The following is a 26,222-nucleotide window of genomic DNA, read 5'->3' as shown; positions in this document are numbered from 1 at the left end:
CCAACATTTCTCAAATACTTATCTTTATAAGTCTTGCTAGTTCTGCTAGGTGTTTGTATTTATAAACAAAACTTCCTTAGCTGCTTACGATTTTTAAGATCTAGACACAATAAAGTCATAATTATGAAACACCCCATAATATTTGGCAGACTTATTGGCACTGACATCTTTTTCCCATTTTAGTACTCGAGGTCAGGGTGTTACATCAACAATAACCAGCACTTAGAGCCAATGTTCACACTGCTAGGTGGTTAGCCCTGACCCAGCTCACATTATACTAAGGTGGTGGTGCTGCGCTAGCGTTGTCACCTCACAGTAAGATGTTGTCCTGTTCGATTCTCAGCTAAAGCGTCTTCTGTGTGGAGACATGCGTGAATGGGCGTACCTTCGTTGAAGGTTGTGCGTCAGGGCTGGCAACTCGGTACATAAAAATCTACTGCCAATCATTAGCGGACCGGAGTTCCGCTGTGGCGACCCCTAACTGCATGCTGAAATTAATACGCAAAAGGTACAAATGCAATACAATTTATATTCCAATTATAGGTTATTAAATCTCTTCATCATATCCAGGAAATTAATTGATATAAATCTCCACATGCCCAAATCAGAATACACCCTCCCTGTTACTGCCTTCAACGTCTCTTATAACAGCGCCATACTACAAACAACAGAAAACAAGATCTGTTGCTTCATCTCATTATCTGGTTTAATGAATATTAGTTTTATCATTAAAAGTGACAACTACCTGCCAGTTAGTTAAAGTCAACCCTGTCATTAACATTCTTTACTTTTAAATTTGTTCAACAAGCATATTACCTACTCTACAACAGAAGGAGGAAACTGATACGGAATAAAGTGAAGTCCCAAGACTGGAAAAACTCCCTTAACAGCCTCAACAAAAAGTTGAGATCCCTCATCAAATCCTCTAAAGCTAGCTATCAAAACAGAACTGCAGCAGATAGTAAAGACAAACGCAAGGCCTTCTACAGTTATGTAAAGAACCTTCATGGCAATACCCAGATTTGCTCTGAGCTACTGCATAATGTTACCTCCTACACCGAGCCAACAGATATTGCCAATATACTGGCCGACAGATTCAGTGCCAACTTTACCCTTCTCCTCCGCCAAGCACAATACCAGTAGATTGCCAGGCACCCAGTATTATTGCTGCACAGGTTAAAACAGCACTGTCCAAGGCCAAGAATACAGCTTCAAAAAACTGACAAAAAAGACTCAAAAAACTCCAACTATTCTCTGTTGCATGTCGCCTACTTAGAGGCGATCTCTGCTTGACTTACAAAGCCATGTCTGACCCAGCTCTGTTAAAAATGCTACATCTAAAGAAATCACAATCTCTCCACACCACATGCTCCAGAGACCTCAACCTCATTACCACAATCAACAGAACGTGCTGGAGGGATAGGTTCATAACCCAGAGACTGCCCATGCTATGGAATAGACTTCCCTACATGTCAGACAGAGCACCTCACTAGCCCTCTTCAAGAGAAATCTTGATGAGTGGATGGGAAACAGAAAATTCACCCTGGGATCACTCCAGTGGCTCTACTTGACAGAGGCACTGAAAACTAAGGTCGGGTGGCACGATGCCAGGGTAATCCTATGGGCTAGGCTTCTAAGGGCTCCAGGGCCATTAGTCTAGTACACACCTATCAACCTATGAATCTGTGAACCTTTGGTAAAGCCCCATCACATTAAAATATTTTAATACTCAGTAAGGGTGTGTCGCTAAGATGTCCTAAAACTGAACAGTCCTAGTTTTGGATTAGTCCTAGGTGAAGAATATTTTAACAAAAATACCTTCTGCACATAGAACTTACTCCCCTCTGAAGTCTGAAATGGGTCATATTAAATTAGATTCTGATATGAACATGTTAACCATTTTATAGCTTCATATAGGGGTGCAAACTATATAGGGAATGACTGATAGTCTATTATACAAGAATACTCTTATAAGTGCAGTATCTGCCTGCATGCCCCCATGTTTCTCCCATTTACATATAAAGTTACATTCTCTTAAATATCATATGTTAATGTGCAAAACAACTTTTTTGTATAAAAAAGTGCTTGCATGCATCATTATGCAAACAAACACTCTTTTATACAAAAACAAAGGTAGTTTCATACCCATGATGAAGTCTAAATGCAGTAAAGCCGATTTTATTGCATTATATTCATAGGAGTGCAAGGAGCAGTTACATCATTTTGGGTTCAGCACTAATAATGCTGGATTAAGGTAGTTAAGTAATTGTAAATTAGTCATGCAATTGCTTCATTAGCATACTTTATCTTGGCTATGTTTACTGATACATTAGTATACGGACCGAGAAGCATATTTAGTTAGTGGTGATCCCCCCTCCCCCAAATAACTTTTTCATTCATCCAGCGTAACCATGCATGATTATACAAGTGTCAGCAGAATGTGAGAAAGATCTTGCAGAATCAGCGATGCATTCTCTGAAATGGAGACTTCTACTGCTCCTACATGAAACTCAGTCTTGTCAAACTTAATCTCAGACAGAGACGATCATCTTCACAAGGAATGGTGCTTTAGGTGGGCCAACCAACTGGTTCCATAGGAAAGACAGAATGTCAAGACAAATTAAATATATTGTCAAAACTCTCACCTGAGAATCTTGGGAAATAAGTATTTACTGACTCTATCTATATATGGCCGGCAGCCCTGTATAACCTTTTGTTAATGCAGACTTAGAATCTCTTTATGGATCTGAAATAGAACTTTACTGTAGATGCTTAATTAAAATGTTCTTAGATTTGCACACCAAGCAGGCATTGTGTTGCTCATCCATAATTTGCTTATCTGATGTTCCGACTGAAGATAAAGTTTCATATGGGTTTGCAAGATTTGGTCTTACTCTATAAGTAATGTAATGAAGTGGGATTTCTTTGTTGATTCTAAAACTGACCAACCTCCTTCAGCACTGAAACACTGTATCTATAGCATGTTAACACACAAACTAGTGTAAACATAAGCAGTCATAAAATGGGTTCTCTTACCTTAGGCTTTTTATAAAATCCTGACAGGTACCACCGCAGGACTTGCTTCATGCAACAATATGCATTATCCTCTTGAGCTGCTCTATAATAACAATAATAATAATAATAATAATAATAAAAATAATCCACTGTTACATAATGTTTACATTTTAGACATGCTGACTGTAAACACAACAAATTATACTTGTTCAGGAAGTTGTTACATTTTGCAAAGTAACACTGATTTACATATAACATTGCTTTGACTCAGTTTTATTCTTAAAACCACTCCAATGTACTACACAGATATGTCCATTTCCAATGGAGAAAAGAAACAATAGTTTACTGAATCATTTTCATAGGCACAAAGTATATTGCTCCAATCTTCTAACCACCATGCTATACTATAGACATCTTGGTTTTACATGTAAATGTTTTGTGCAATTTTGTAGAGTTGTCATTTGCCAAAGCATATTTCAGTTAGAGGGATGGCAATCCTAAAAAGGAAGATATAGATGTGTACACATTTAGCAAAGTGAATTACCTGTAGTTTGTGAACTAAAGAAGAAGTGCCTCAGTGCCACATTCTGTTAGCTCATCTTCCCCAGGGATAACAAATTACCTGTGTTCACACTTATAAAGACTTGTCTTGGGTGTGCAGCCTAAGATGTGAAGAATACCTGAAGCACAGGATATGTCAGTTAACTCACATACTGTAGTATTTGACCATTTGTCGTGCCTAACAATTAACACAAATGTGTCTGGCTATTTCTGGATAGACTACATCAGCCCCAAGTTTCTTTTCATAAAGGTAATACAAGGTATTTGGTGCAGTCTGTTAAGAAATAACATAGTGAAATATTTATTTTTTATTTTTATTTATTTATTTAACATTTGTTTACCAGGAAAGTCCGACTGGGACAGACCTCATTTTCAGCAGAGAACCAAGGAGAAATGCTCCAGATGCATATTTTTGGAATGTGGGAGGAAACTGGAGCACCCAGAGGAAATCCATGTGAATGCAGGAAGGACATGCAGACTCCGCACAGAAGGCACCATAGCTGAGAATCAAATCAGAGCACCTCTTGTTGTGAGGCAACAATGCCTAGTGCTGCACCACTGTGCCACCCAAATACTAACTAATGTGAGTTTTTGAGGAACAGAACATTTTTGGCAAAGGTATTCAAAAGTTACATTTCAATAAATGAATAAGAAAAAAAGCAGGCTGCTATAGACGTTTACAGAAATTCTACATTTTCCTTTGGTAACACTGCTCTTGAAATTATATGACTTAAGATAAATTTTCAGCAATTTGTATGCATGCTGCACATTGACCCCTTTTAATTTTCATTCATTCTTGCTTATTCATAGCTAGTTATTTGTAGTCGATGCATTATGCCGTAAGGAGTTCTAAGAGAAAAGATGTCTACATTCAATCAAACTGCAATCCATCTAGGAAATTATGCAGATTTTCCATGAAGAATGATAGCCGTTACTGAACTAAGTAAGGCAACTAAGTACCTAACAAAGCTTTTCAATCGCCAAGCCAATTCACAAATAAAGCAAGATACTGACATATATGTAACTAGTATGTACAATGAAAAGTATTTGTCTTGCAATTTAGAAGTGAATACCACATTACTGGGTCCACAAGCTCCTCAGTGCAACTCCTTCATTTCTGTCTCAGCTCTAAAATGATGCAGTACAAGTAAGCATTGCCACTAAGAGATAAATGTAGGTCAGCTATGCAAAAACACTTCTATTGATCACAAATCCAATTACACTGCTGCATGGAAACTTATCAGAAGGACCATTTGACTCACAGAAGATTTAATTATGGATAAAGTCAGTGAATACATTGGCCAGACACTTCCAAAGACTGTCAGTCAACATACATCAACACTGCCCATGACATTAAAACCATAAGACTTAATAATTTAAAATGTCATCTTCTACTATAATGAACCATAACTACTCATTAGAAAATAACTAAAAGTGTTAGATACCTCAAACAAAGCCAGACAACCTAAGCACATTAACTACATACCGTTTCCATGTAATGCTTTTGTCCCTAACTACACACAAGGCAACCTGGAAGTGGTCAGCAGCCTGGTAACTGACAATCCTGCTTGTAAGGGACGGAAGTTAGTGGCCGACACTGGATAACTTAAGAATTACATCAGGATGAGGGGATTTATAGATTCCTTCTGCAAGGGCTTTACATGTATGAAGTCTCAGAATTACAGCATTTGCATTTATTAGCTCTTGGGGAGTGCAAATCTTCCAAGAAACATGCATGAACTCTAAGTATAATCATTTTCTCTAGGTCTTTTCTTCTGCTTATGCCTGCTAACAATCAAGGGTCCACAATTTGGGTTTGCTGAGCTAATCGAAGGAAGGGCACTGAGCAAACTCGGATCTATAATATATAACATTAAGCATCCTGTTTTTTTGCTTATTTTTTCGAGTTATTTTATAGCAATTTGTCTACTGCATACTTTTCTAGCTAGTTTCACTGTGTGTGAGGTATTAACTGGAAATTGTCCACTTTTATTAAGCATCTGTTTGGGTTGTTTGATTCTGATCTCCTGCCAAGGAGTGTGTCATATAACTTGTTTGCAGTTAAAAGCTTTCTCTAGAGGCTCCTTTATCTGTTTAAAACTTTCCTTTAATGGCTCACTGCTGCTTTTCTGCTGTGAGAAACATTTCTGCAGTTTGTTTCTACCTAAGTAGTGTGGGTATTTGTAGCATTGTCTATATTCAGGCTTGTTTTTGTGCCTAGTGTTTGCGGAGGCTGTGTGTCTGAGCACATGTTCAAGGACATCTTGATTTAGCCAAAGCCTTTAGGCATTTCAGTGAGAGGGGATTGTTTAAGGTCATTGGCTGACTGGGTCAACTGGACTACAGCTTAGAGTAAGCACCTCATTGGTTCTTTTGAGCTTTTTTTTTAAAGTTGTCTCACGTTTCAACTTTCTGTTACCTACGAAGTTAAGTTTGTGAGTGTTTTTGCCATTTCACACTGAGCTAATCTAAGGAAGGGTACTGAGCAAACTCGGATCTATAATATATAACATTAAGTATCCTGTTTTTTTTTTTTTGCTTATTTTTTTGAGTTATTTTGTCTACTGCATACTTTCTAACTAGTTTCACTGTGTGTGAGGTATTAACTGGAAATTGTCCACTTTAATAAAGCATCTGTTTGGGTTGTTTGATTCTGATCTCCTGTCAAGGAGTGTGTCATATAACTTGTTTACAGTTAAAAGCTTTCTCTAGAGGCTCCTTTATCTGTTTAAAAATTTCATTTATAGGCTCACTGCTGCTTTTCTGCTGTGAGAAACATTTCTGCAGTTTGTTTCCTACCCTCCCTCCCTATTTGTATGCTGTTTTTATAGTTGGTGGTTTTGCAGTTGCCCGCCCCTATGGCAAATTTGATCTGGGACACTCCTCCCAGTCTAGTGTTATTACCTCATTCTACCTAATACAGGGAGAACATTTGAGAAGGCCAACCCACTTAGTTTTTGCTCCTCCTTTCTCTCTTTCCACTTAAAAAAAATATATTTTCTAAGCTTGTTTCCTGCTTTTCCTGTGGGTAGTCTAGTCTGGATATAGATTTGCTATGTCCAGGACCGTATGTGGACTTCTGAGCCCCCAAGCCTTTCTGTGTTGGAGGGAAGCCTTCTAGCTTAATATTGTTTCTTAGAACTAGCCATTGTTTTATTTTCAGCACTCAAGTCTGTTTCTTTGAGCTCAGCACTTGTTCAGAACTCGTTGTAAGCACTAAATAAGCTGCAAATTACTACAGCACTCAACTTTCCTCACTTGTCTAGAGGAACACAGTTTCTAGTACTTAACAAATAAGCACCTATCCAGGCATGTCTATCGGTCAGCTCCCGGTGTTTTCTCCTGCCTACCTGATGAATCTGGGCATCTTGGGGCAAAGAAGAAATTGCCTCATGTACACAGACAATCCTCTCCTCCTATCACCCAACACTATAACCTGTGAGAGATGTACTTATATAGCCAAACTGGAAGCAAAGCTCTCTTCACCCAAGACTGGACTAGACAGTCAAGAGGAGAAGGTAAACACTTGCACCACACCACACTCATCACATAGTCCCTGAAAAACTACACCAGCAAAACACACACATAGAAACACAAAACACACACCTATATTCACGGAGGCTCTCAGTAAAAACCTTCCCAAGCAACAGGGACCTGCAAAGCAGAAACACAAGCAACCTCCACCCCCCAACACAACCCAAATGACACATAGCCCACAAACTCAGTGTGCCACTCAACCACAGCCCATAACGCATAACAACGTACCCAACACTCTAGTCAGAGGTGACTCTATAGTCAGGCACACTGATGTTCCACTCACCAGGCCAAAGAAGGAGAAAGTTACTGTCAGCTGCCTGTCGGGTGCCAGGATCTGTCACATAATCCATGCACTCAGGTCACTTCACAACAAGTACAAATATGACTGTCATTGTCCATGTTGGTGTGAATGACTTGAGATGTATCTCCCTGGACTACATGAAAAGGGACATGAAGGAGCTGTCCAATTTTGTAGCCCAAGCAGGTATGACCCTAGCCCTGAGCAGCATCCACCTAGAATGATACCTCAGTACAAGGACAAAATGATTGACTTCAACAATTGGCTAAGCTTCTGGTGTCATTCTAAGGGGATCCAATATTTGTCTGCCTGGGATGACATGATTGATAAGCCACGATGCTTTGCCAGAGATGGCCTGCAGCTGTCACCCTTGGGATTCTGGATACTGGCTAAGGCTCTAGCCACTCCAATAGTGCCTTTTTTAGGCAAGGTTCAAATGACAAATTCACCACTGTAACAGGTACAAGCAAGCAAAATCTGAGGGTATTGCTACTCAATGCTAGAAGTCTGAACCTCAAAATGCACTCACTCGAGGTGCTCTTTAAAATGGAGAACATCGACATCTGTGCAGTGACAGAGACCTGGTTCAAGGCTCCAGAGAATACCCCTGCATTACCAGGCTATAATTCATACCACACCTTTCGGCCACCTAACCTGGACCGAAACACTAAAGGTGGAGGCTTGTCCATATTCATTAAGGATATCCACACCTCCAGGCTAGTTGCTCAGCATAATGCATCCAAGATTATCCAAGTGGAACTAACTCTGGGCAAGACCGCAATCCAAATTGTAGCTTGCTACAGATCCCCCACCATGCCCCAGGATTCCCACTCCTCATTTCTTGATACACTGGAAAATATCAGGATACAATCTAACACCTAATAATGGGAGATTTCAACTACCCACCATTAATTGGGAAAACTACTCATGTACCAACTCTTGTGCTCAACGTTTTCTGGAATTTATAAATTCCAATGCCTTGGATCACCTTATCCACACCCCCACCAGGGGTAGCCATATCCTAGACCTGGTCATTACCAACATGGGCAACGGGTGCTCCACACCAGAGGTCAATTCCTCTTTGGTCAGATCCGACCACAAGCTAATCACCCTAGACATCCACATCCCTCCCCCACCCCCCATTAGGTAAACCAATGTAAAAAATTTCTCCAAAGCCAACTTCACGCTTCTTAAGACAGAAGTGGCAAACTTCACGACACCCATGCTGATGGACAATAGAGGTATGACTACTGAATCATAAACAAATGCACTTTATAAGCACTTACACGAGTGCATGGATCATGCAATCCCTAACAGAACCAAGATGCTATCCTCCAAAAAAAGGAAGCCAATCTGGTGGTCCCCTGCCATAAACAAACTCTACAACAGAAGAAAGAAACTGTTGCAAAAAAGAGTAAAATCCCATGATTGGAGGAACTCCCTGGTCAGCCTCAGTAAGAAGCTGAGATCCCTCATAAAATCATCCAAAGCTAGTTACGAAAACAAAATCACCACTGACTCTAAAGACAGCCAAAAAGCATTCTATAGCTATGTCAAGAATCTCAGTGGCAACACTCAGATCTGCTCTGAGTTACAGCACAATAGCACTAAATATACAGAACCAACTGATATTGCCAACATTCTGGAAGACAGGTTCAGTGCTAACTTTACCCCCCACTAATCCCCTAAAGGGCCCATCTCTATACCGGAAGAATGCAAAGTTCCTGTAATCACGGCTGCACAGGTAAAAACCACAATCTCCAGAGCCAAGAACACAGCATCCATGGGACCTGACAACATCCCAGGCTGCGTTCTACATGAACTACAGAACAAACTGGCACCCCAACTAAGTACCATGTTCAAGCATATCCTCACCTCAGGCTATGTGCCCACTGAATGGCGCACAGTGACGGTTAACCCACTCCACAAAGAGGGAGCCACCACGGACCCCAGAAACTACCACCCCATTAGCCTGACGAGCCTGGTCTGCAAGGCTATGGAATGTACCATCATGGAACTTATAAATAATGACACTGGTAATCTCCAAACTCTGGACCCCACCCAGTTTGTGTTTGTAAAAGGCAGATCATGTCTCCTAAACCTGACAGACTTCTTTGTAGTGGTCACCAAAGCTGCAGATGAGGGTAAGGTGGTTCACACAGCCTATCTAGATCTTGTCAAGGCTTTTGACACCATCCCCCACTCTAGAATTACAGATAAACTTACTAAACTTGGCATAAATCCCTATGTCACAAGATGGGTTGCCAACTGGCTCACTGACAGAACCCACACTGTGAAAGTAGCAGACTCCAAATCCAACTTCAGACCAGTGAAAAGTGGAGTACCACTGGTTTCAGTCCTAGGTCCTCTCCTGTTTGGTATCTACTTCTCTGAAGTACAGGCTAACACAGAAGGTCTTTGGCTAATGAAGTTCACAGATGACTGCAAACTAGGAGCCATAATCAAAACTCCAAAAGATGTGGACGTCCTACAAAAGGGCCTCACTGAGACAGATGCCTGTTGTCAAAGCCACGGCCTCAAGCTCAATGCCAAAAAGTGCATTGTCATCCCTTTTGGTAAAAACTCTGTACCCATGAACTACCACATAGGCAGTAGTCTACTTAACACCGAAAGTATGATAAGAGACCTTGGGACACAGGTAGACAGTAGTCTCTCCTTTGATAATCACATTGCCACAGTAGTCAGGAAATCCTTCTACGTGGCACACCTCATCACAAAAGGTTTCTCATCCAGGAAAAAAGAGGTCATTGTTCCCCTCTACTCGTCACTCATTAGACCCATTATAGAGTACAATGCCCCTTTTGGTATGTACCTCATAAGACATCTACAACTACTGGAAAGGCCGCAGAAATACCTCATAAAGAGGATTACCATCCTCAAACATATGCCCTACGCAGACCGTTTAAAAAAAACTGCAGTTTTACTCCGTCGCATATCGCTTACTCAGAGGTGATCTCTGCCTAACATACAAAGCTATGTCAAACCCAGAACATTTGGACATGCTTCACTTAAAGAAATCTCAATCCCTCCGAGCTTCACACTCTAGGGACCTAAACCTTGTCATCACAATAAAAAGAACATTCTGGAGGGATAGATTCCTGTCCCAGAGACTTCCCATACTTTGGAACAAACTACTTATCTATACCAAACAAAGCTCCTCATTAGCACTCTTCAAGAAAAATCTTGATGATTGGATAGGAGATAGGAAATTCACCCCGGGGATCTCTTCTGTGGCTCTGCTCGACAGTGGCACAGGAAAATAACTTTCCTGGGTGGCGAAAGCCAGGGTACCTTTTGACTAGGCTTATATAGGCCCTAGGGCCAATAGCCTAGTACCTACCTATGAACCTATACAAGGTGTCCCCAGCATGAAGGAAAGAGGTGTCTAAAGGGGCTGTTATTCATACTGCCAGGATGAAGTAGTTTGTTCCTCAGCCTGTAACTCTTATTTAGCATGCCAGTTGTAGGGAAAGGGGTCCTTGCTCCCACATCCAGATGGTTTGGCTTACTGTGCAGACTGGAGCCCTGTGCAGACAGTTCTAGCATGTCCCAGGTCATGCAGCTGCATGTTCCCCAACCTGATCAGCAGCCTGCATCATGCTGAGCACAGGGTATATAGGCATTTCTTTACAGTCCTAGCTCCATTCTGTATTGACCAACTTGAACATCCATGTCACTGCTGGTACCTTCTGCACCATCCTCGTATGTGTGTATTTTCCCAGCCACACACCCCTGAGCATTACTTTCACTGGTTTGACAGTGCCAAGTAAATATGAACTGGTCTTGCAAGATTTGGTTTTATTCACTTTTATGGCAGCAAATCTGTCAATTTGAACCCACCAATCCATTCCTCTTGGATGGGTGAGCTTGCAGAAGACACTCACTCCCATCCTCCTTCACCTGTCTTTTCCAGTGCCCAAGCTGCTACTGGAACTTTGGTTATCCAAGATGCAATCAGAGCTTCACCCCCCCCCCCCGCACTATTCTATATGTAATCATGACAGCATAGAATCACACCCTTGCAGAGTCCAGGGAAGTGAACATTGGGCAATTATAAGGAATATACAGAAAAACGTAATTCTTACTGGATGACAAACATCACCACATCAGGTTGCTCTTGACCCCTTCTTCCAGTGTTCTATGACGCTTGGAGAAACATGACTGAATAGGTCAACAGGGGACATGGATTAGACTGTTGAATGGAGAGATCATGGTCAAAAATTATTTTAAAACATCCAGATGTGAATTCCATCAGTAGGAAATAAACCCACATCTCACATTACTGTACCTGCGTACCTGCTACACCATTCTCTAAAAACTATTAAGTATATAACATGATATAATTTTGAAGAGACATATTCCTTTCAATACATTCTATCTGATCACTGCTAATGTACAAATCTACATGTGACAATTTCATTACATTTGAAGTGATAACATCCATTCTGCCATACTTTCACTGATAAACCAAATGACTCCATTCACAGACATCATGAGGATCATCTGTAAAAAGGCCTTCAAACAGTCAGCAAAAGAAATAAACACCCTTATCACAAATGCTTATTGGAGAAAAAAAAACTTTCTGTTCATTTTGTTTTCTGTGAATGTCAGCTGCAAATACAATCAAAATCACAAATGAAAAGTGGCTCAATTTCACTTTTGGCCCTTCAGTCCATATTTTGAGAAATTCATCTACTTGGTAGCCTATGCTTTCATACAGATTGTGTTCTGTAAGCCTGCATCGATAGGAAGGGCCCTCATGACTTCAGCAGCATACCCCAAGGTGACAATCAGAACATTTCAAGCACTTAATTATACTCATTTGTTTTCTAAAATTATATTTAGCATGAAATCTGCCACTGAGTGCTTGCATCTGTGAACCATTTGCACAAGAAAACAACCCTCAAACCATATCCATATGGACACTGAGCAAATAACCCCATGTGTGCTAGGTGCATTAGGTCACTCCAAGCTCAGTGTGCTAATTAGTAGGATAATAACACAGAGGAGTATAAATGGGTCATCGACCATAACTGGCGTATTATGAGTTTGACATATGAATGCCAAGAAATTCTCGTCAAGAAGACATAATAAAGGGTTATGATCACAGACCTGTTAATAATTCTTTTTAATGCATCGAGCTTGATCTGTTCCATGTACTACTAGTTAGAAAAGAAAAAAGAATCACTATGTGTTTTTCCAGCTTTCAAAGCTGTAAAGCACTTAGCAAGTACTGTCAGAAAGACAGTACAAGAGATTCTGTTATGTTAAAAAAAGTGAGGAACACATTACCAGCACAGACAGCAGGCAAAAACAAATCTGTGTTTTACTCTGCAGCTGTTACTTGCTGGCCCTTACTGGCAGGTTTAACTGCCTAGCGCGATACCTGAGCTTAACAACTTAAGTAAGGGGTGCTTAACATTTGTTAAGATTGGGTCTTGCTCTGTAGCAACACTTAACTGATTTGTCTTTTTCCAGATATAATAATAATAATAATAATAATAATAATAATAATAATAATAATAACAACAACAATAATGCACATTTGTTAACCAGGTAGGCCCACTAGACACACATCTCTTTTTTCAGGGGTGACTTGGGAACAATGTCTACTTAAGAGTAGGCAAATGAGGGCTGAGGAAATCAAACCTTGTACCACAAGAACTACAACTCCATATATAATACAGCTGCACTTAAGGATAAGTACACATAAAACATGAAGAAACAGATATTGATGTAACATATTTCTATTTTATTTGCAATCCTGGTGATCTCTTCTCATTGTGGACATTCACCATTTGTTTCTTAAATTAGACAGCTGACTATAATGTAAGTCTTCTTTTAAGCCAAAATAGAAATTAAGGCTATGGGAAAACTGATAATAATCATTAATTTCTCAGTATTCCTTTTTCAGGGACACTGAGAGATAAAAACTAAGGATGTTAAGTCACTCAGCATGAGAAGCTAGACTCACAGCAACACTAGCTCTCCATTAATTGCTCAATAACACCAGTGTTCTAATAAGACAACTGCAGTCACAGAGACATGTTATTACAGTACAACAAAGTAATCCACTGGAAGCACACAGCTTGGTACAAATGACATACTAAATCACAGTTAATGAAAGTATATCGGCAGGCTTGAGATAGCTTGTCATGTAGTAATAGCAATATACTGTAATTACATTCTCCACCAAAAAGTTAATAGTAGCAAAAAACAAGAAAAAAAGTTAATAGCGGCTCTTCTTGTATAATATTCAGTAATGAACAATGGATATGAATCAAAAGTATATTTTATAATGTGAATGTTGCCAACAAAAAGTACACAAAAGAGTTCTAGCTGTCTAATGCCTGTAGGGAACTGTATAAAATATGCAGAAATGTCCAACAAATGTGTAACTTTGTTTATGGGCACTTTTAAATGACTGAGTGTGAAGCGATTACAAGTATTTTTGGTACTGGTGAAGTGCCCCATTGGCAAATGTTAATAAAGAGAAGTGAGATGTTCAGAAATAAAAAAATGCACTTTTTTTTCATTTATAAACACATTTTGTTAACTGGATTGAAACAGAAGTAAATTTCTGCAATGTCACATCATAAGATCAATGAACTTGTAAAATTTTCCAGAACTAACTTTGATTCTGACTCATGAAAATCTCACTGTTTGTTCAGTAGACCAATGCTACACTGTTGCAAAAAAGCTATGCACTAGTACTGATTAAATGCTTAGAAAAACATTGACATTAAAAGAAAAGAAAAAGACCCCACCCTGGAGAAGTGAGGCAATGGACTGCACTTACAACAGTGAAGCATATTAAGAAGGAAGTGACAAATTGTATTATACAGCTACTGTGCATATGCTGGGTCTCCCTGGCAACAAATACCTTGCGTAACCCACGGTGATCTCATTGATATGCAAAGTAAACTATGTGGTAAAGCTGCATATCAGAGGTGCAGGATTAGTGCCAAGAAAGAGTCTTGAAGCAGGGTAGGCACACTAACTGAAAAGTGACATTTGACCGAAAGTGTACACTTTTTATCTTACAGGATAGAGGCTCCTCACTCTCTGTAGACACAACACTTTTCTGCACATGATAAAACCCTTGTTCTTTAAGAATCAGGTATAGCATCTCTGTAGCATACAGTAAGGCATAGTTGCGTTCCACTGGGTTATCCAATGTTCAAATGTACAAATAAGCATAAGCCTCTATACCTCTTTGCCCTATACAGTACAGTTGTTGATGTGATATTCATTAATTGTTGTGCTATGCCCCCATCACTATTACATAACATAAATCAGTATAAGGGACTTACACAGATTAGGTTCATAGATTAGTACTAGGCTAACTGCTCTTGCGAGCCATTTCAAGCCTAGCCAATTATCCCTTGTAAGACTCAAAGCCTGCACCTTATGTTTGTAAGGCAAACACCTTAATCATTACGTTCTTTAGGAATCTCACCATTTATCCACATGCAACTGATATGATTTTCTGCAACCTGTAAGGCAAATAAAAGTTATTTATACAGATGTGGCTGTTCTAACTTGTCCTACATGTCCACATATTTAGAAACCATTGCAATGTCTGAGTGAATAACATAACCTGTATACAAGTTAAACCATTGCCTGTGTACCATCAGTAGTACATCCTGGGCACACACATTCAAAGAAGTGCCTGATGTTCATCGTGTTTCACTGTTGCAGTCATTACTCTTGGGTTATCCTGCTGGCAGGCTACCCTCAGTCGGTCAGAATTCCAAAGTCTAGGTCCGGCGTCGGTTGCTGTTGCCTCTTCCCTGACGTCAGTGCGCCAGGGGTATAAAAGATGCAGCCGATGCCATTTTCTTCAGTCTTTCTTGCCGCGCGGTGCCCAAAACAAAAGCAGTTCGCAAGTGCTGGTCAGCCGACTCCTGAGATTTTCAAATCCGAATTTCAGAACCGAAGTCTTCATTAAAGCTATGTACCCTGATGGGGAAGCTTTTTTTCTTGCTCCAGACCGATGTCAGAAAAAGTTAACAATTGTATTTCTTGTGGGAAGCAAATACCTCATAAGGATTTTCACTGTTACTGTATTCCTTGCCTAGGCCCTGATCACAACATTGCTAGCTGTCAGTTTTGTGCTAGATTTAACCAACACACTATCAAGCGTCGGTTCGATTTTGCATTTCATTACTTTGGCCAAAGATTTAATTATATAATGCCGTCGGAACAGCCGGCAACCGGAGTTTACAAAAAACACAAGGACAAGGACAAGGATAGGCATCCGAGGTCCAAAACTGATGACAAAGCCTCTACTAGGCCAGTCGCCGGTTCTCAGTGAGGTGCTTTCGCAGCCCCTGGCACCCGCTACCTCAGAGCCACAGGCCGCTACCGACTCCCACGTGGAGCCAACTGGGCCTCTGGAAACTCAAGGTATTGGACACTCGGAAATCACTCCCTCAGATGGGTCCAGAGCCGCTGAGCAGGCATCGGCTTCTGAGGGTGTCTTCAGACCTACACAACTATATATTAAGCCATCTTCAGCTTCAAAGACAAAGACTAAAGCAGCTCTAAAGACAAAGAAACAAGTACAGCATTCTCCTACTCAGACTTCCATGCCTAAAAAACAGATGCTCAAAATGGCCGAAGACCTAATTACTTTGATCAGGGGCTCCCATCCCCCTCCTGATAAGAGGCCTAGGCAAGAGACAGAGTATGATTCTTCTGATCAGGTATCTATTTCCTCTGATTCCTCTTCTGAACAGGATTACTCCATGATTCCCTATGAGGATTCTGATGCTGAAGAATCCATTCCTTCAGCCTCTCCTCCTGAGGACTATTCTTTTGGGGAAACACTGCATACTATGAGGGAGCATTTCCACTGGGAGAGCCAAGATTATTCTGAATCTAAGAAAAGGCTCAGAGACTTTCTGCTTCTTCCTCAGCACAGACCTCTTGCTATTCCACCTGTTCTAGACATTGTAGATGATGTATTTTCAGAGTCCGGTCTGTCCCCTGACTTTTTACCCCCTGCACCTGCTAAGCCAGACAGATACTACAGGGTCCCGGATTCACATAAATTCCTATATAAAAACCCCACTGCTGACCCAGAAACTATATCTCAGGGTCCCAAGGGGGGTTAAAGCTTCCACTGCAAAAAACCCTGTCCCCTCTGATAGGGATTCTAGGGCTCTAGACAGATGGGGGAAAAAAGTTTACACTTCTGCCACCCTGGCTGTAATGGCTTTAAATTGTCAATTTCATATGCTTAAATATCAGCAATATTTAATGTCACTACTTAAACAGAAAATGTTGACAAATACTGAATGTTCAGAGAACAAGGAATTGCAGGATTTATTGCATGCAACTGAACAAGTGGGAAAGCATACTTTGCAATGTGGTTATGATTCACTGGAGGCCTCTTGCAGGGCCGCTGTTACAGGTTCTGTTATTAGAAGGCATGCTTGGTTAAAGGAACAGAATCTGCCTGATCATGTTAAAGCAAAACTATTAGATGCACCATTACAGCATGATACTTTGTTTGGTACTAAAGCAGAAGAGGTGTTGAAAAAAATGGAGGATAAAGCAAAATCCATGCAAACAGTCAAGGATTTCTTACAGGTACAGCCACCCAGGTTTAGCAGGAACTGGCCTTCTAAAAATTGATCCTTTCCAGTTTCAGACAGACCACAAAGAGGCAAGGCTCATACAGGCCTAAACAATGGGGTGCTCGTACCTCCAAAAGCAGAGAAGACAAATCACAACCTTACAGGAAACAGTCCCAATGACTTTCCTCTACCAGTTCCAAGCAGTTTTCTTTTGACAGCCCCCTTAGGGGGAAAACTAGCACTTTTTTCATCAAATTGGCAAATGGTTACCCAAGACAAATGGGTCCTGAACATAGTGTCCCAAGACTACAGGTTCCATTTTCATACTCTACCAAAGTCAAAGAGCATGCCAGACCTGCCACACAACCAATGGACAGAGGCACAAAAACAAATTACAGCTCTCATGGACCTGAAGGCCATTCAGCAAGTACCACAACAAGAGCAGGGGCAAGGATTTTACTCCAGACTTTTCCTAGTACCCAGGAAGGACAAAACCTGGAGACCAATTCTGGACCTATCTATACTAAATACGTTTCTGGAAGTTCCAAAATTCAAGATGTTATCTCTACAGCTGCTACTGCCCATGCTGGGCAAGAAGGCTTGGCTTGTAACTTTGGACCTAAAAGAGGCATACCTGCATGTCCCAATCAGACAATCTTGCAGAAGATACCTCAGATTCATAGCTGGCTCAATGCATTACCAATTCTTTGCACTGCCCTTTGGCTTATCTACTGTGCCCAGGGTCTTCACAAAATGCCTGGCACCAGTAATTCCATTTTGCAGACAAAAAGGAATTCAAATATATCCCTACTTGGACGATTCCCTAATTCAAGCAGAGAACAAAGACACTCTTCTAAAGCATCTGCCATTTGTAAAAAGATTACTAATTGGCCTAGGGTACACAGTAAATGAAAAGAAATCAAAACTAGTGCCCTCTCAAGAGATAATATTCCTGGGTGCAAGCTTAAATACAATTGCCCAGATGGCTTATCTCACGTCAGACAAGCAAAAACAACTGACTACTTACTTCAAGAAATTGGCAACAAAACCCCACTTATCTGCAAGGAAAATCCTGCAGGCCTTGGGTTTCATGGCTTCCTGCATTCTACTAATTCCATATGCCAGACTGCATATGAGGAAGCTACAATGGTATATGAAAAGTGTTTGGACTCAGCATTGCCACAGCCTGGAGACAGTAATTGCACTCATTCCCTGCCTACAACAGGAGTTTCGATGGTGGGCAGAAGCCTGTCACCACAACAAGGGTCTGCCATTCAGTTTACCACAGCCAGACAGACACTGACAACGGATGCAACAGATTATGCCTGGGGGGCCCATATGACAGGAAAATGTATTCAGGGCACATGGCCTGCAAACCAAATGCATTTTCACATCAATCAAAAAAAGATGGTAGCTGTTCAAAATGCCCTGACAGCTTTCAAGAACCTGCTTCATCCAGGACAGTTACTGATAAAGACATACAACACTACGGTCATGTGGTACATAAACAAGCAGGGAGGTACACATTCCTACCCCCTCTGCAGACAAGTAATGACCTTATGGGACACAGCATTGGCTTTTCAAGTTCACCTGCAAGCACAATTCCTGCCAGGAAAAACAAATACTCTGGCAGACGAACTAAGCAGAAACCTCATGGATCCCCATGAATGGAAACTGGATCCACAAGTCTTCAGCATGATAATAAGGAAATGGGGATGCCCAGACATAGATCTATTTGCCTCCCCTCACAACTGTCAATTGCAGAGATTTTGCACAAGGATTTATCACAGGCAAGCATGGAAAGTGGACAACCTATCATTCAGCTGGAAAAATCTAACAGTATATGCTTTTCCCCCACTGCCTCTCCTTCCCAGAGTACTCCTAAAGGTCAGACAAGAGAAGCCAAAAATTATTCTGATTGCACCAGACTGGCCACGCCAGCACTGGTACCCAATCCTAAAGAGCTTGTCTCAAGGTTCAGCATGGATATTGCCTCAAACTTCTCACTTGCTGACCCAACAAAACAATCAGATCCTGCACAGCCAACTCAGGACCTTAAATCTGGCAGGATGGCGGATAATGTAGCCATTCAGAACACTCCTCTTTCAAAAGCTGTTATGGATGTTATCTTGGAGGCCAGGAGGCCCAGTACCAGAAAATCTTATGCAGAAAAATGGAAGAGATTCTGTGCTTGGAACCAGGAACAAGGCATTGACACGTCTGTACCAAATATTCCTCAGATTTTACAATACCTAACTGAGATGCGGAACAAAGGCCTTTCTTTCTCATCAATTAAGATTCATGCCTCTACCATTTCAGCACATTACAATACGGAACCACCTATCTTTTCTCAACCTTTAATAAGGCAGTACTTCAGAGGGGCCAAAAAATGTAGGCCTCCAAGGAGAGCACCAATTCCGGCCTGGGACCTCAATTATGTTTTGAAAAAACTTACACTGCCTCCTTTTGAGCCAGCATCAACAGCAGATATAAAATTCTTATCCTGGAAAACAGCTCTGCTCCTAGCCATAACCTCTGCAAGGTGAGTCTTGGAGTTACAAGCACTCATGGCTGTGGAACCTTTCATCATTTTTCATCCAGACAGGGTTTCTCTGAGGACAAACCCTACATTTATGCCTAAGGTGGTGTCCAGTGTGGCCCTCAACCAAACCATTCACTTGCCTACCTTTTACCCAAATCCACAGAACAAGGGTGAGAAAATTCTGCATTCTTTGGACATACACAGGCAGTTGCGCTTCTACTTGGACAGAACTAAAGCTTTCAGAAAGACTGTGCAACTTTTAGTGTCATATGCTGCAGGATCACAAGGAAAGGCTATCTCAGAACAAACTATTTCTAAATGGATAGGCCATTGCATCCGTTTCTGCTATTTTCAACATGGCAAATCAGTGCCTAAGGGCATTAGGCCTCATTCCACCAGAGCAGCAGCCTTCCTCAGAGGAGTACCAACCAAAGAAATCTTAGAGGCTGCAACTTGGAGTTCAGTGCAAAACTTTACAAAGCACTACCACTTGCCTCTCTACTGTAAGTCCAGAGCAGGCTTCGCCACTGCAGTTCTGCAGGGCCTCATAGCCTTTCCTAATCCTATTTAGCCCAGCCACCCATCCTCAGCTTTGGGATTTTACCCAAGAGTAATGACTGCAACAGTGAAACACGATGAACATAGTACAGTTGTGTACCTACCATAAATGTAGATGTTCGAGTGTATTCACTGTTGCAGTCCAGGTTACCCACCCACCATCCCCCTTCTCTTTGCTGGGACTTATTTGCACTTCTCTATCCTATACAACCTTTTTGGTGTATTTGCTTGTAGATGAAGGAAATGTTATTTTTCTGCATGCATTTCTTATTGGTATATTTTTCAGCCTACCCATTTGGGGCACCTAACATCTGGGGCAAGAAAAACTGAAGAAAATGACGTCGGCTGCATCTTTTATACCCCTGGTGCACTGACGTCAGGGAAGAGGCGACAGCAACCGACGCCGGACCTAGACTTTGGAATTCTGGCCGACTGAGGGTAGCCTGCCAGCAGGATAACCCAAGAGTAATGACTGCAACAGTGAATACACTCAAACATCTACATTTATGGTAGGTACACAACTGTACTTTCTCTCCCCTACTCCTTTACTACAGTTTTGACTGTTTGCAAAGCCCACACAAAACTGTATACATAGAGGAAGGGAGGCAATTGCTGTCATAGCATCTGATCATCTTTTACTTTGACCTTGAAGTAGGCAAGCCTGTCACTCATTTTTATTTATTATTTTCCTCAGCCTGGGCATTCTACATGTATTTGAATTTAAGTGATTAGCTCTGTGTTGGAAATTGGGTAACTGGGTACTCCTTCACCACAAGGCAGTTTCTTTTGTGTCGATTTGTATACTTGCATAAGGAAAATACTTGTTCATAGGTTGGTACTAGGCTATCAGCCCTAGGGCCTATACAAGCCTAGCCATAACAATTCCCTGGCTATTTCTTCCCACACTATTTACTTCCCTGGACCCCTGTCTAGCAGAGCGACTTGCATAAGGAAAATACTTGTTTAATATCAGGAGCCCTTTCTGGACAGACAGCACTCACAGTGGCTGCCTGACATGACTGCACTTGTTCACTTCTTATCTGTTAGTGCCTCAATAGACATCACATTCTGCTCTGATGCTGTAAAATTCAGAACGCTACAATTCTATCCCTCAGCAGGTGCATTGAGTCATGTTACAATGCTGACACTGCAGAACAATGTATGTGTTGGAGGTTGTTGTGTGATTTATATGCCACCCTTTTGATAAATTAAACCGAGGTCCAATCTGAAGCTGCCTGACTTGGTGGTAATTCAGGCTGATGTTCAAGATCTTATGGCATCTGTCAACAGGACAGTAGGGATTCAAGAATTTATTGAAAGACTTCCTGCTCATCACTTCACTGGCATAGTGAGCTAAACCTGCAGGGGCATCATTATCAGGATAGAAATGGAGGATCAGGATGTGTGTGTGAGTGTGTGTGTGTGTGCGTGTGTGTGTGTGTGTGTGTATGTGTGTGTGTGTATATATATATATATATATATATGGATCTAGGACAGTCTACCGAAAGACTGTTTCACCGAAAGTGAAACGGGCTGTCACAGTTTCGCGAAAGTACTTTTTATCGAAAAAAGTGCTTTTGCAAAACTTTCATAAAAGTACAGGGAATCGGGGGGGAAGTGGTAGTGGGCAAGATTGGACTACAGTGGGGATAAGGGAATATTCCCTTTTCCCCACTGTAGTGCGATCTCGGAGTGAGAATATAAAAGTAGGGGGGGTGTGGGGGGTGGATCTAGGACAGTTGATCGAAAGACCAACTGTCTGAATCCAACCCAACCGAACACCGTTTACCAAAACTGCTTTCACCAAAAAAAGCAGTTTTGGTAAACAGAAGGTAAACCACACATGCACGCACACACACACACACACACACACACACACACACACACACACACACACACACACACACACACACACACACACACACACACACACACACACACACAAAAACAAAAAAAACACACACACCATGTGCATGTCTGGTTAGGGCAAATGGCATTTAAGTGTGGACATATTTCAAATGTTATGCAATGTAGTGCAATCTGTGTACTTTTGTGCAGGTAGATGTTTGTGGGGATGTTCTGTGAACATAGAGTGACTGACATGCTTGGAGTGGTATGTGTTTGGGAAAGGGTGAAAGTTAGCAAGTCATTCCTTTCATGGTAATGTGACTTCAGAATTAGAATATTAATGTGTGTTTGTGGAGGGATTATGTGGGCAAAACCCCTTTTGTGAAATTGTGTGTGTGTGTGTGTGTGTGTGTGTGTGTGTGTGTGTGTGTGTAGGAAATGATGTACGGAGATGTGAGAGTTTTGTGTGTGTGTGTGTGTGTGTAGGAAATTATGTAGGGAGATGTGAGAGTTTTGTGTGTGTGTGTGTGTGTGTGTGTGTGTGTGTGTGTGTGTGTGTGTGTGTGTGTGTGTGTGTGTGTTTGTATGGCGTATGCATGACCGAAGTTAAGGATTACCTCTACTATATCTTTTCTCTCTATCTTATCACTACCCTAGTGAAGACCTATAGTTTCGTAGTTTCATAGTATAGTACTAGGCTATCTGCCCTAGGGCATTTATAAGCCTAGCCAAAGTGTATGTGGCTTTCGCCACCCCATGTAATGATACAAAAGTGTACAATTTAAATTAAATTTAGTTTACTGTGCCTCTATCTAGCAATGACACAGAGATGACCCCCGGGGTAAACCTACGATCACCCATCCATTCGTCCAGATTTCTCTTGAAGAGAGTCAGTGAGGGGCTCTGCCTAACATGGACAGGTATCCTGTTCCAGAGTGCGGGAAGCCTCTGGGTTATGAATCTGTCCCACCAGCATGTCCTATTCATATTTGTGCTGAGGTTTAGATCTTTAGCTCTCATGGCTCTGATGGATTTGGATTTTTTGAGGTGGAGCATGTCCATTAATTCTGAATTGGACATGGCCTTGTACGTAAGGCACAGATCACCTCTGAGCAGGCGGTATGCTACTGAATAGAGCTGGAGCTTTTTCAGTCTGGCAGCATATGACATATGCTGGAGACCCTTGATCCTCTTGGTAAGGTACTTTTGGGGTCTCTCCAGCTGCTGCAGGTGCCGGGTGAGGTACATACCAAATGGGGCATTGTACTCAATCATAGGCCTAATAAGGGAGGAATATAAGAGTACAATGACATCCTTTGATCTGGATGTGAATCCCTTCATGATAAGGTGGGCAAGGTAGAAGGTCTTTCTAACCACTTTGGCGACGTGGGTGTCAAATGAGAGGTCACTGTCAACTTGGGTCCCCAGGTCTCTGATTACTTTTTCCATTAATGGATTATCACCTATGTGGTAATTTGTGGGTACTTTGTTTTTTCCAAAGGGGATGACTATACATTTTTTGGCATTTAGTTTAAGGCCATGACTCTGGCACCAGTCGTCTGTTTCTGTGAGGCCCTTCTGGAGGGTGCATGTGTCAGCTGGTGTGTCGACTATGGCGCCTAGTTTGCAGTCGTCTGTGAACTTTGTCAGCCACAACCCCCCTATGTTTGCCTGCACATCTGAGAAATAAATGCTGAACAAGAGGGGTCCCAAGACAGAGCCCTTTGGGACTCCACTTGTGACTGGCTTAGAGTCTGACATAGCTCCAGCTATTCTGACTTTGTGGGTTCTGTCCTTTAGCCAGTTTGCAACCCATCTTGTGACAAACGGGTTTACATTTAAGCTGTTGAGCTTGTCTATGATGCCTGAGAGGGGTATTGTGTCGAAGGCTTTTGCCAGATCCAGGTAGGCTGTATGAACTGCTTTGCCTTCATCGATGGCTCTAGTGACTGTTTCAAAAAAGTCCACCAGGTTTAAAAGACAGGATCTGTCTTTTACAAAGCTGAACTGGGTACGGTCAGTTGTCTGTAGGTCCCCGATGTCTTTGTTTATGAGTTCCATAATGATCCTTTCCATAGCTTTGCAGACCGGGCTGGTCAAGCTTATGGGGCGGCAGTTTCCAGGGTCTGTAGAGGTGCCACCTTTGTGGAGTGGGACCACTGTAGCTGTACGCCAGTGTTCAGGGATGTATCCTGTAGCAAGGCTAAGATTAAACAGTGTTCTTATGTGCGGGTTTAGCTCCTCTAGGAGTTCACATAGCATGCAACCCGGGACACCGTCAGGTCCCATGGATGCTGTATTTTTAGCTTTGCTGAGGGCAGCTCTCACCTGGACATCTGAGATTTCAGGGAGGTTGCAGTCAGCTGAGATATTTATTTCGTCTTTTGGGGGAGAGGGAGGGGAGAAATTTGCACTGAACCTGTCTGCCAGTATGTTGGCAATATCTGTGGGTTCAGTGTATTTTTTGCCATTATGAACTAACTCTGCGCATATCTGAGGGCTTCCGCCCAGGTTTCTAACATAACTGAAGAAGGCCTTGTGATTATCTTTAGTGTCCTTAGCGATTTTTCTCTCGAAGTTGGCCTTTGATGATTTTATTAGTGAACGTAGTTTTTTGCTAGTGCTGATCAGGGATGCCTTCCCTTTATGGGATTTTGCTCTGTCTTGCAGTAGCTTCCTTCTCTTGTTATAAAGTTTGTTTATGGCTGGGGTCCACCAAATAGGATGTCTGCCTTTGGTGGAAAGGGTATTGGTTTTATTTGGGACTGCATGATCCATGCATTCTTGGAGATGCCCGTAGAAAGCATTTGTGAAGGATTCAGCAGTGTGGGATGTGGTTTTCACTGGCCCAGGGGGCTTGAAGGATACCATTTCAGTCCTAAGGAGTGTAAAGTCAGCTTTTGAGAAGTTTCTCACTGTGGTCTTTTGTGCTGGGGGTGGAGGTGGGATATGAATATCTAGGGTTATTAGTTTATGGTCTGATCTCACTAGTGAGGGGCATACTTCTGGTGTTGAGCATTTTGTCCCCATGTTTGTGATGATCAGGTCAAGTATATTATTTCCCCTTGTGGGGGAGGTGACTAGTTGTTCCATCGCATTTGAGTTGATGAATTCCAGGAACCTTTGGGCTAGGGTGTTGGGGCTTGAGTAATGCACCCAGTCTATGTTTGGGTAGTTGAAGTCTCCCAATATGATGGTATTTGTTGAGACATTCATATCTTCCAGTGTCTTTAGGAAGGTTGAATGGAGTTCCGGAGATTGCGAGGGTGGTCTGTAGCATGCTACAAGTTGTATAGCAGTTTTGCCTACAGTTAGTTGCACATGGATGGTCTCCAGTGCTTCGTGCGTTGCCACTAACCTGGAGGTGTGGGTGTCTTTAATGAATATGGACACTCCCCCTTCTTTTGTGGTTCGGCCCAAGTTTTGGGGCCGAAATGCATGATACGAGGTATAACCTGGTAAGGCTGGGGTGCTCTCAGGAGCCTTGAACCAGGTTTCAGTTACTGCACAGACATCGATGCTCTCCATACTGAGGAGTGCTTCGAGAGCCTGCATCTTGAGATTTAGACTTCTGGCGTTGAGCAGCATTACCTTTAGTTTTTTTCCTTTATTGTTTTCTAAGGTGGTGAGTTTGTCTTTTGAGCCTTGCCTAAAAAAGGCACTATGGGGGTGGCAAGAGCCTTAGCCAATATCTGGAAGCCCAGTGGTGACAGGTGCAAGCCGTCCCTTGCGAAGCAGCGTGGCTTGTCCACTTGTGCCTGACGTACAGAGCATGAAAGTACCCCTCGCCCTCGCTATCTGAAAATATTTGCTTAGAATGCTTCCCTAGTGACCTTAACACAAGAGCACTTGCCCCCCCCAAAAAATAATGAATAGACATACATAATCATATTGCAAAGACTCCCATATCTTTGGAACAAATCCTCCATATCTGTTAAATGGAACCCATCAGTCCATATCTTCACAAAGAAATTGGATGACTTCAAGGGTACCCATAGTTTCAATGAGGGATCCAGGGCATCATGCTACTAGATGGTAAATAGGCCCTGAGCTTGTTCATCAGACCTCTGAACCTCTGAGCAAAGTGTAAGGTGTAACTGTGAGTGCATAACGGAAACATATTGACAGAGGCCGTGTGTCACTCTGCTGGTTTCATGTTTTAGATTGAAAAGTCCTTGCTGACAGTCTATTCTAAAATTGCAGTAATTGGCTTACCTGTAGCTGCTATCATACCCTTCTAGGTACAACTTCACACACA

The 26,222-nt window shown here is 41.9% G+C and overlaps 1 protein-coding gene across 10 annotated transcripts in view; it reads right to left on the bottom strand.

Moving 5' to 3' along the window:
* Positions 1-26,222, bottom strand: part of OSBPL5 (oxysterol binding protein like 5) — a 1,550,034-nt gene that overhangs the window by 351,422 nt on the left and 1,172,390 nt on the right. For all 10 annotated transcript variants that reach the window (XM_044059004.1, XM_044058998.1, XM_044059002.1 and 7 more), the window contains one exon: positions 3,037-3,118. In XM_044059004.1, coding sequence (XP_043914939.1) covers positions 3,037-3,118 — 82 coding nt within the window. The remainder of the gene's footprint in view (positions 1-3,036; positions 3,119-26,222) is intronic.

This window comes from Protopterus annectens, chromosome 17.part0 (assembly GCF_019279795.1).
Source record: "Protopterus annectens isolate FY-2018-M chromosome 17.part0, PAN1.0, whole genome shotgun sequence".
Classification (NCBI taxonomy): domain Eukaryota; kingdom Metazoa; phylum Chordata; order Ceratodontiformes; family Protopteridae; genus Protopterus; species Protopterus annectens.
The sequence above is the reverse complement of the archived record's forward strand: the minus strand, read 5'-3'. Positions and strand labels throughout refer to the sequence as shown.